At 39.1% G+C, this 12,906-nt stretch overlaps 1 protein-coding gene across 1 annotated transcript in view; it reads right to left on the bottom strand.

The window, feature by feature from the left end:
- LOC137282724 (angiopoietin-4-like) overlaps positions 1–12,906 on the bottom strand; it is a 58,301-nt gene that overhangs the window by 3,442 nt on the left and 41,953 nt on the right. Inside the window, exons 2-3 of the mRNA XM_067814511.1 lie at positions 3,473–3,808; positions 2,253–2,352 (exon numbers count right to left, since the gene is read on the bottom strand). Coding sequence (XP_067670612.1) covers positions 2,253–2,352; positions 3,473–3,808 — 436 coding nt within the window. The remainder of the gene's footprint in view (positions 1–2,252; positions 2,353–3,472; positions 3,809–12,906) is intronic.

Below are 12,906 nucleotides of genomic sequence, written 5' to 3' on the forward strand. Positions count from 1 at the left end.
GAAAAAACACAAAAACACATAACAGGTGTAACCTGTGAGCCAGATGCATCGTGAATCATCAAACAGGGACAACCTTTGTGTTGACATGAAGTAGAGGTATTTCGAGCCATCGGAGGTTATGTTGACATAATGTATTATGTTGCAATAGATTAATTGCAAGTGCCAGAAAATAATGAATCACTCGTACAATGTCAAATATTATTTTAGTGTTCAGGCAACCAGAGTAATTCAGTGTTATCTGCCTTTGTTGTGTTTGTTTGGCCGACTATTATCGTACGAGAAGTTTCGTAGCTGACAGATTTCAAGCTGCATGCTGCATGCTGCATCTATCGAGCGAAAACGATTTTGCGACCTCTTATCTACCAGCGAAGATCCGGGTTTGAACTGTTCTTCAGTATCCAGATTACCGTAGAAAGCGACTAACGAGATCGAGTGATCAGGTTCGCTGACTTGGTTGACACATGTCATCGGATCCCAGTTGCATAGATCGATGCTCATGTTATTGATCACTGGACTGTCTAGTACAGACTCGATTATTTACAGACCGCTGCCATGTAGCTGGAGATACCGCTGAGTGTGGCGTAAAACAAAACTCACTCACTCACTCACTCACTCGGAACGTACAAGGGGTGTTAACAGGTACGTTTAATATCCGACCCTGACTGACAGGCTGAGCAATATTTTACGCCGCTTTTAGCAATATTCCAGCAAGATCTTGTCAGGGACACCAGAAATGGGCTTCACAAATCATCCATGTGGGAAATCGATGTGGTTTTCGGCCTGACGAGGGAATGCTTTCAGGATCAAGCATGTGTTTCCGTAGAGTTCGTTAGTGTCTTCGTTGATCAGAATGGGGTATGTACACCATTACTAATTTCACTATGAACCGATTTCTTGATTTACTTTCACTTTCCTATTTGGAAACCTCCTCGTGATATTATACTTAGGGAAACAAATAAGGGAACACTTGAAGGCACAAGTGTTCCTTGAAAATTTTTCCAGGTTTCTTCTAAAACACTGCGATGCAAAGCTTATAAAGAGTTCTTTAAATATACGGGAAAACTAGTGCGGTCATGTGTTAGTGTGATGACAACAGTACTTGACCTTAGCACTAAGGTGACCGTAACTCCCATGTCTTAACACCGACTGAAAACAGTCTCAGCGATAAGGTTCTTCTCTACAACGTTACGCAGATATACTTTTATCAAAAAATTACTTACTACCTGATATAGTAGTAACAGTTTCATATGACATGTACTTAATACCATAGTACAAATCTCAGGCTACAAACCCGAACCGAACAGTAGAGCGAGTCTCTGACTTGAAAGCGTCTTCTATTATCCCCACCTCTTTCAACGCGCAACTATATTGTCCAATCAGAGACTCGTTCTGCTATTCGGTGCGGATCTGTATCCTAAGATTTGTTTACTTCCAGGTATATGTCCTGACTTCGTGTGAGAACAGACGGTAAATTATTGAAAGCTTTAAATGGGAATAAAATCACCAGGTTAGTGATACGCAAAGTACTTTACAGAGGTCAGCTGAGTATAAACTCTTCAGTTTATTCAAACGTCAAAGCGATGGAAGCGTTTGTCAGACTGAAACCGAGGCTAGGTGAGCCGCCATTTTGTTTCGATTTACTGACACACTTTTCTCATATCTTAGATATATCGATCATACTTATAAATATATCAGAGTCGGGTGCCTATGTTTAATACTTAAATGTAAAATGAGATAAAAGTACAGGTCTACCTTATTCACCGAAATGCTTACTTGTTCGTAAAAGCACAATGTCACACCGCATTTCTACAAACATTAATAATGTATTCCGCTCAATAACACTAATAATTATTAGCCTTTAGGGAAGGTACCACCTAATTAACTTCCACCAGAAGTACGTATTTTGATTACAATATTAAATTATATAGTCCGAATGAATTAATAACAGTTGCATTAAATCGACTTTCGTGTCCTCTACCGGCCGAACAATATTTCAGGCAAACCCCATAGAGTCATGCCCCTTAAAGCGCTCTTTACGAATATTATGTGCACAACTTGTGATTATAAAATATAGGCCAAAATATTTTCGAAAGGCGTGACTCTGTGCCTTTGAAATTAACTGTAAAATGCATGTTAATGTTATATATCTACATTTAGCACCTAAAACCCTGCAACCTCACTGGTAGTTATCACGTGGTACCGTGAGCCCCCCCCAAAAAAGGATTCCATTGATAGCCTCAACTTTCACTTACTTCTAATTATTCTCTCACACGTTGTCCCAGCGAAACCCCATACACATGAACAGGCGCTGTTGTCATATGTTCCCCCATTATAACAGGGATTTGCAGCCATCTGAAAGACACCAAAGAAACATCTCTGATCTTTAGCAACCCATGTGTACGTCAGAAGCGAATAAGGGGATCGTCACCAAAATCCATATTTTTTTTACAGTAAACTAGAGGCCAAAAGAGACGCCACCAAAGTAAAACTGACTGTAAATTGTCCAAATAATTGTCAGTCTCTTTGAAAATAGATAAAAGCACATCTCGAAAGAAAATCTCGAACACAACATGTCAATTCCCAGTGAACATTTGTTTTTTGTATTTTCTGAAAGAAAACCCCGAATTTAGACGACTAAAACGGAAATTGTGCACACAAAAAATATTTGGTGGCATTCATTTGGATGCTAATTTATAATGTAATGAACATTTCGGTTCATCATAAAGTCACAATCCAGGTTCAAGGCATGAAAACGGTGGATAATCAATACAAGTGTTCTCAGTAATACTGAAAAGGAACATGGGTGTCTCCAACTTGCTGTGGAAAGACGCACCAATATGTGAACAAATGAATTTGGCTTGTATAATCAGTATAGAGACAAAATGTACGGGCAAATAGCAGCTAATTCAAAATGTGATTCATCGATCACTTGATTGTCTGGTTTATTTACAGGCCATCGTCGCACGACAGGAATGCTTCGCGGAGTCAGAGAAATATTACTAATCCACATACAGGTAGTGTGTTAATGGCGGGTGGTTACCTTCTTTTCATCTATCGAGTATGAAGCTGCTCTGAAGCATGTCACTGTATCTGATGCAATGAGACCTAAGTGTTGATGTCGTCTCTGATGACATGATCTGCTCAAGGCATGTACCTGTTGCGTTTCAGGTACTACATGATCTGCTCAAGGCATGTACCTGTTGCGTTTCAGGTACTACATGATCAGCTGAAGGGGTGTACCTATTCGTTTTCAGGTACTACATGATCTGCCGAAGGGGTGTACCTAATACGTTTCAGGTTCTGCTTGAGAGAATAAATACAACTGGAAAGAATTCAAATTCGGATATTCAATCAAATGTCCTACAATACTTTCTAATTCTGTTTCAGATGTGATGCACATATGTTGGGGAACACAGCCATACTTTATTTTAAATCTAATCTTATCGCCCTTTATATATGCAAGAGATCTTACCAGTGAGGCAGCATGGTGGTTTTGCTTGTATCGGCAATTACTCTGTGCCACAAGCCCAGCACAGCCAGTTGTTGAGAAGGCAGCGATCAGTCTGCATTGAATGGACGAGTCTGGTTCTGTGCATGCGTTGAACGAGTAACAGCCGGACGTTCGTGAGCATGTTGCGGCGCAGTCCAAAACGGACAAGGTGGTTATGACAAGGAATGGACGCTGTGGTAGGATCAACCCCTGCTTGCAGTCATTGAAGGCTTTGTAATTGCTCGTCAGTTCAATCTCGCCGGATACAGTGGCAGACACAGTAACGGTGCACAGCAAGATAACCAAACGGACCATCATCTGAAACAAAGTTTCGAAGTATATAATGAGTGATTTTGGGTTTATGCCTTTTATAAAGATATTCCAGCAACAGCAGGTGACACCGGAATGGACTTCAGACATTGTACCATGCGAGGCGACAAACGGGATCGGTTGTGAGAGTCGCTGACTTGGTTGACAAATGTTATTGTACCCGAAATCACGTAGATCAATGCTCATAGAGTTGATGACTTGAAGGTCATGACCGCCGCCATGATATCCCCCTCGTATGAATCGAGAATCCGACATGGTAACGTTTGTGTACGCACAGTCTGCTTTCGATTTTCCTATTTACGCCTCAAGCGAACCAAGTGAAATACACAGTCAATGCTTATAAGAAAAATACCTTCATTCAAATCACCAGTTGTCTTATTCTTTGTCTATAAATATATATACTATGACATTATAAATTGCTTCAACAGAATTAGTAGGGTTTCAAACAAAATGGAAGGATTCCTTGTTATGAATGATTGAGTGAGTGAGTTTGGTTTTACGCCGCTTTTAGCAACATTCCAGCACTATCACGGCGGGTACACCAAAAAGTGGGCTTCACACGTAGTACCCACGTGGGGAATCGAATCCTTGTCATGTGTTGCAAAATATATATATAAGGAATACATGATTTCACCCGTGGTAAACTATCGACGTAATTTTGTTAAGGAAAACAATACTGATTTCTCCAATTATAAAAGTACGGAGTGTAACTTCATTAGAACGCTCAGGAGGTGCATGCTTCTACCAACAGTAAGAAAACGCGGTGTCACACAATGCACAGAAAAGAACTGATTGTTATTTATCATCTCATTTTGTTTGTTTGTATATGGCAGCACTCTGCAATAGTCCAGCTATGAGACGGTGCCTTTCTGCAAATACACGAGTCTGGACCAGACAAACAGTGATCGACATCACATGCATCGTTTAACGTGGTTGTCCTGTTTGTCGTTCGGGTTAAAAATATTGTGACATGTCTGACTACCCTCCAGTGAAAGGTGGTTTTCATTTTCTCAGCTCTTGGTTCAATTTTCATTGTGGTTTATCACTTCTGGAGTTCCGGTTTAAAACTGGTCTTCAATAGCCCATGCTTGTTGACTGACGACTGGCGACTGACGGGATCGGGTGGTCAGACTTGGTTGACACATGTCATAGTATCCCAGTCTATAAATCGATGCTAATGCTGATCACTGGATTGTCTGACTCGATTATTTACTTACCAATGACATAGCTGCAATACTGCTGAGTGCGGCGTAAAACTAAACTCACCCATGCGAGAAAACACAGAGTGGGTATGTGACAGCTACCGTCATAATGCTTTTTATGATTTCGGAAACATCGTCTACAACGTAGGAGGTTAACAGGTAACCATTAAGCCAGATTTCACTGCCAAATTGTAATGTCGTATGCGTGTAAACTCGAATATAAAAAGTGGACGAAAGACGGTGAAAAAAAACCCCAGAACACCACGGATATAGAACCAGTATACCTAGAATTATAGATACACACAGTAGGTAATAAGCTATAGATTGCAGATCACAATACTAAAAAAAGGAACTTGGGATATACGTATATATATAAAAAACAAAACAAAACCGTTAGGACTAAAAAATAACGAAGTCGGTATAGGTCTTTATATTTTGTCTTATAGGAGTGTGAGTGAGTTAAAATTTATCGTCGCATCGGCAATATTCCAGCCATATCGTCACGAGAACGATTAATTATAAAACTACACATTAATCAATGTCACATTGTAAAAACCTGGCAACGAAGGACAGTAAAACCAACTAGAATATCACAGAAAATGTAAAACTAGTATTTAGGTCTAAAACATTTCAACTACAGAGGACAATACAATATAAAAATGGGCTGTAGATTGCCAACAGCTGAAGGTAGATCACCACACTAGGGACCATGGGGAGTTACAGTACTTTTGCTACCTGCATGGACCCTAGTTGGATTTACACCATCCCCTCAGCCGCTAGCAGTTTAGATACATCAGTTTAGACACATCTAGCCATACATTATAAATACTGATATGCTACGATTACAAATTGGAAAGTTGAAAATGACTGTGAATGATTTGGGACTTATGTACCCTCTCAGGAGGACAATAATTTTACAGTACTTTAACCCCCCTCGAGGGTACAGCCACTGACAATCTGAAGTACCAATTCGAACTTTCAATAATAAAATGTTTAGCTATTTACAATTCATTTAACAAATCTACTTCTTTAAAAAAAAGGAATAATTAAATGAGAACTATATAATATTGTTAAAAAGGTCCCTCATAGTTTGTGTTTTAAAATAATTATCCCTTGTGATGGAATATTCAACACAGTCAAGTAGTGCTGCCTTGGCAGAAATGCCTACATGGCCGGGTAACCAACAAAAGACGATGTCGTATTAGCCAGTTGCAAGAGAACTTTTTTTCTGTTGTACAGTTCCTTAAAAAGGGGATTAAAGATGCAGTTATAGGCAGGGTTTGACAGATTGGAATGTAGTTTTGTCACGTACTGAAAGGCTAATTTTATACGGCGTTGATCAAGGGATGGCTCATCAGCCTCGACGTAGAGACTCAATGGGTGACGTTCGAAAGGAACCAAGACAAAGTCTTAGACCTTGATGATGGACTGAATCTAAAAGTTTAAGGTTACTTTTGCAGGCTCCACCATATACAGCTGAGCCATAGTTTAGAGCGGACAAGTGATCTATATAAGTGAAGGAGAGTACTCTGATCCCCTCCCCACTTTGAATTGGATACAACCTTTAACAAATCGAGCGCCTTGAAGCATTCAGCTTTAAGAGATTTAATATGTGGCAGAAATGTTAAATGGGAGTCAACAATTAAGCCCATGAACTTGGCCTCCTTTACCACCTTGATGGGAGAGCCATTTAAGGTTAACTCTGGGCCCTTATGAGGTTTATATTTTCTACAGAAGTGTATACAGTTAGTTTTGGATATAGAAAATTTTCAACAGCATGCATATTTTTACCACGACAAGAGATATTAAAATCATCCACAAAAAGTGATCCATCAATTGAATCATTAAAACCTTTGATAAACTGTTGATCTTAATACTAAATAATGTGACAGGCAAAATACTGCATTGAGGGACACCCTGATCCTGATTGTAATGATCAGACAGGGTAGAACCCACTCGGACTTTAAATTGCCTGTCGTGTAAAAACTGCGATATAAAAAGAAGTATACGACCTCTCCAAACAAAATCATGTAAATCCTTTAATTCAAATATGCCATGCTTCCACGTGGCATCATAAGCTTTCTCGAGATCAAAGAAAATTGATACAGCATGTTGTTTATTTACCTCTGGCATTTTTCACAAAGGATTCTAAACGTATCAAATGATCAGTGGTACTGCGATTTTTCCTGAAACCACATTGAATATTTGTAATAAGGTTGTTGGTTTCAAGATACCATGTTAATCTATTATTTACCATTCGCTCCATGGTTTTACATACACAACTCGTTAAAGAGATTGGTCTGTAATTAGATGGATCAGTATGATCTCGACCAGGCTTTGGTATTGGGACTACAATGGCATTACGGCAGGAAGTTGGAAAATTGCCTGTAGTCCAGATATTATCAAATATATTAAGCAGCGTTTCCAAACATGTTTTGGGCAAATGCTTCAGGAGCTGATAATGGATACCATCAGCCCCTGTTGCTGTATCATGAGCCTGTTCAAGGGCGGTATAGAGCATATGCAGTGAAAATAATTCATTGTAATCTTCACCACTGTCCAAGGTAAAATTGATTGTTTTCTTCCCCTGTTGTTTCAGGTGTTTTTGAAATTCAGGGACATAACTGGATGAAGATGAGTGCCTGGCGACAGTTTCACCTAGTTTATTGGCAATGTCAGCCTTATCCGTTAATAAATCATCACCATCCTTTAAATGTTGAACGTTAGATTTGGAACCTTTGCCCTTTATTCTTTGTATCATATTCCACACCTTTGAAATAGGTGTGCGTGAATTGATCTTGGAAACATATTTTCTCCAAGACTGAGTGAGTGAGTTAATGTTTAACGTCACATCGGCAATATTGCAGCCATATCGTGACGAGAACCAATAATAATATACATGTACCTAATAGAGAATGGTAAAAAACTGGCAACGAAGGACAGTAAAACAACTAGACTATCACAGACAGACATGTAAAACTAGTAATTAATCTAAAAAGTTAACTCTAGAGGACGACACAATATAAAAACGGGCTATAGACCGCCAACAACTGAAGGAAGATCACCATACCAGGGTCCATGGGGACTTACAGTACCTTTGCTACCTACATGGACCCTAGCTGGATTTACACCATCCTTTCAGCCGTTGGCGATTGTGCGAAAGTTTAGTCAAATTTTTAAAAGAACAAATATACTACGTTTAAAAATCGGGTAAGCAAAAATTAAACTGAGAAACGTTTTGGGACTTACATACCCTCTCAGGAGGACAATACTTTTACGATACTTTATCCCCCTTTGAGGATGCAGCCATTAACAATACCAGTTGCTAATTTATACTACCGATAATTAAAATACATCTATCTACAACACAGTAATCAAAATTCAATCATGAAATCAATTTCTTTTAAAAAGCCAATAATTAAATGGACACTCACAGTGGTAAAAAGATCCTTAACGGTTTTGATATTGAAGTATTTACCCCTTGTGATGGAGAATTCAACACAGTCAAGCAAGATGTGCTTGTATACTGTGACTCTCTCATCACAAGGGATACAAAACGGAGGATCCTCACCTCTCAACAGGTATTCATATGTATATCTTGTATGGCCAATACGACATCGTCGCATGATTACCTCCTCAAATCTGGACTGACAACCCAAGTAGGTATAATGTAGGGTTTTATTTCATGTAGTTTATTTATACCCTCTTGGGTGTCCCACTTCTTTTGCATCAGATAACGGATAGAAGATCTAATGGTAGCTTTATAATCTGAATATGGAATAGGAAGTGGTGTCAGAGATTTGTTGAGTGCTGCCTTGGCAGCAAGATCAGCCATTGTGTTACCAGAAATGCCTGCATGACCGGGTAACCAAAAAAAGACGATATCGCATTGGCCAGTAGCAAGATCATTATACAATTCAATAATTTCTATTAAAAGTGGACGTTTACATGATAAGTTTTTAATAGCCTGAAGACAAGAAAGAGAGTCTGAAAAGATTATTGTTTCCGTTTGGGATGGCGTTAGCTTCCGCTGTGAAAATAGAACTGTTATCCGGTAATCTAGAAGATATTGTTCTGGATCCAATGACTATGGCAGAAGCTACTGCGCCACCATCCTTGAACCCATCTGTAAATAAGGATTTATAATTGTCATATTTCTGTTTTAGTTGATTATATTCTTGTTTATATTTTAATTCATTAGTTTCTGATTTTTTAATGATGTTAATGTTAGGTCAACTTGTGGCCTAACCAACTGCCAAGGAGGAGAATAAAGAAGACGGGAAGGAGATACACTTTCCAGCTCGATGCCGGCAGAAGAAATAAATGGTTTAATTCTGTGCCCCAGAGGCGGGACAAGAGAAGATTTCTTGTACAAATCCTCATAAAGAGGACCAAAAACGCTGTTATATGCAGGGTTAGCCTGACTAGAATAGAGTTTTGTGACATATTGTAACGATAATTTTATGCGGCACTGGTTTAATGATGGTTCATCAGCCTCTACATAAAGACTGGCAACAGGAGACGTACGGAAAGATCCAAGACACAGTCTCAGACCTTGATGGTGAATTGAGTCAAGTATTTTCAGGTTGCTTTTGCAGGCTCCACCATATACGATGGAGCCATAATCAAGTTTGGAACGGATTAGTGCCCTGTATAGTTAAAGGAGAGTTTTCTGATCCCCTCCCCACATAGTATTCGCAACAACTTTCAACAAGTCTAGGGCCTTCAGGCATTTATTTTTCAAATACTTTATGTGCGGTAAAAAGGTCAAGTGGTGATCAAAAATTACTCCTAGGAATTTAGCTTCCTTTACAAGCTGTAAAGGTGTGCCATCTTAAACTAAGTCTGGGTCTCTGTGAGGTTTGTATTTCCTACAGAAGTGGATACAGTTTGTTTTTAACTTTTAAAATTTAAATCCATTTTCTAACGACCATTTATGAATTCTATTTAGACATAATTGTAACTGCCTTTCAATAGTATTCATATTTTTACCACGACATGAAATGTTAAAATCATCCACAAAAAGAGATCCATCAATAGAATCATTTAAAACCTTAGAGAGACTATTAATTTTAATGCTGAACAATGTGACAGATAAAATACTGCCTTGCGGGACACCCTGATCCTGATAATAATGATCAGAAAGGGTAGATCCCACTCGGACTTGAAGTTGCCTGTCAGTTAAAAACTCGGATATGAACTTAGGCAAATGGCCTCGTAATCCAAAATCATGCAAATCTTTTTAAAATGCCATATTTCCATGTAGTGTCGTATGCCTTTCCAAGGTCAAAAAAGATGGACACTGCATGTTGATTATTGATAATTGCATTTTTCAGAAATGACTCTAATCGAACTAAATGGTCAATGGTACTGCGATTTTTCCGAAATCCACATTGAATGTTAGATATTACATTATTAGATTCCAAGTACCATGTTAGCCTGTTATTGACCATGCGTTCCACAGTTTTGCAAACGCAGCATGTTAAGGATATAGGTCTGCGATTCGAAGGGTTAGTATGATCCCGACCCGGTTTTGGTATGGGAACAACAATTGCTTCACGCCATGATGGTGGAAAGTGTCCAGATGTCCAGATTTCATCAAATATGAATAGAAGAGTTTCCAAACATGGCTGCGGTAAGTGTTTCAGGAGCTGATAATGGATGTTATCAGAACCTGTAGCAGTATCATGAGCTTGCCCAAGGGCAGCATGGAGCTCATGAACAGAAAATAATTCGTTGTAATCTTCTCCATTATCCGAATTGAAATTAATAGTTTTCTAGTTTAATATTTTTGAAATTGGGGTACATAATTTGAAGAGAAAGAATGTTTAGCCAAAGTTTCACCAAGTTTGTTAGCAATATCTGATTTATCAGTCAATAATTTGTCATCGTCTTTAAGATGGTGAATGCTAGATTTAGAACCCTTACCTTTGATTTTCTGGATCATGTTCCATAGCTTATTCATTCGCGTACGTGAATTGATTCTAGATACATAATTTTGACAAGACTGGCGTTTATGTTGTTTAAAGGTACGTCGCGCTTTAGCATTTAAGATTTTAAATTTGTTGAAATTATGGACCATAGGATGGCGACGAAAATAATTCTCCGCCCTTTTCCTTGCCTTCCTAGCTTGTTTGCAGTCGTTGTTGAACCATGGTTTACGGATGTGGGGAACTACAGAGGACTTCGGAATACACTCATCGGCTATAGTGGTTAGTGCGTCGGAAAAGCATTTGATAGGATCAGGAACACCATTAACAAGTTCAGGTAGAAGTTTTTCTCTACATAGCGTTTCGTATAAAGACCAGTTTGCTTTTGTAAAATTCCATCGTGATGATGGAGGAACATCAGTAAGGTTTAGAATGGTCATCATGAACTGACCATCTAATTTCATTAAGCAGAGTGGGGTCTATAAGTGACAAATCAAGTGAAGAGTATGTGCCAGTACCAGGATGTAAATATGTTTTAGAAGTATCATTCAAAATACACAAATCATTGGCGGACAAAAATTCTTCCAAAATCTTTCCCCTACTGCTGGTATGCGTACTTCCCCAAAGGGGATTATGTGCGTTGAGATCGCCCATTATAATACAAGGCTTTGGGAGCTGGTCATAGAGTGTTTGAAGTTCATTTTGCTGAAGAGAATAAGATGGAGGAATGTAAAGAGAGCATAATGTGATAACAATGTGCATAGTGATACTAACAGCCACAGCTTGAAGAGGTGTTTTGAGAGAAACAGGACTGTGAATTATGCCTTGTTTGACCAATATTGAACTACCCCCGGTGGCCTTAGCCTTCGTAGGTGAAAGGAAATAATACGAATCATATTGTCTGATTTTCAGCTGATCTGCACTTTTTAAATATGTTTCCTGTAAACAAAATGCCGATGGTTTCAGATCTTGTGATAACAATTGCAAATCATTGAAATTGTCCCAAAGTCCTCTGCAGTTCCACTGGATTACTGGTTGATAACCGTTCATGGTGGTTTAACTGGTGAACGAGATGATCGCTTACTCCCATGAGTAGAGACTGGAGGGCTGACCTCCATGTCAAAAGGTTCATTCGGTTCAACCGAATGCGGGGGCTGAGGGAGAAGAATGCACTTCCAAGTTTTGTATGGCCCTAGCCTTTCTTCTCAGTCTTCGACAATTGTAAGGAAGTTTCTCTTGTAACATTGTCTGATTCTGAGTGTTGTGTCAGTTGGACATCTGTTTGTGTTTCGGTTACTGATGTGTCTGCTTCAGAAGAAACTTGTTCCAGAATGATCTGATCATCATTCACCCAACTGATCGACGTTTGGCATTGAGTAGAAACTCTTGAAGGTTTGACAACAGGTAGAGGAGGAGAGGAAACTACAGCTGAATAAGAAATAGACGAAGTCTGAGATGAAACAGAAACTAACCGTTTTGCTTCGTGATAAGAAACATTGTATGTTTAATTTTCAGTATTTTGGATTCTCGTTCAAAGACAGGGCAAGATTTAGATGAGGCTGCATGCTCCCCGCCACAGTTGACACAACTGTATGATTCATTTGTGCATTCAGAACTTTCATGAGTGCCACCGCAACGGTAGCAAACAGAACTCTTTGCCTGACAAGACTTCGCACCATGCCCAAACCTTTGACATTTGTAACATCTGAGTGGATTAGGCACGTATACTTCCACTGCAATGTTGAAGTAACCAGCTTTAATAGACTTTGGAATGGTGGGACGGTTAAATGTAAACAGGTAGGTATTTGTTTGTATTATATTGTTGTCGTGCTTTTTTGTAAAACGCTTCACAGCTGTAACACCTTGGGTTCTCAGTTCAGCTACAATTTCCTCCTCACTCATAAACGAAAGACACTTCGCCCGATCTCGAACAATTCCTCTACTTGAGTTCAAT

Source organism: Haliotis asinina, chromosome 4 (assembly GCF_037392515.1).
Source record: "Haliotis asinina isolate JCU_RB_2024 chromosome 4, JCU_Hal_asi_v2, whole genome shotgun sequence".
In the NCBI taxonomy this organism is placed as follows: Eukaryota; Metazoa; Mollusca; class Gastropoda; order Lepetellida; family Haliotidae; genus Haliotis; species Haliotis asinina.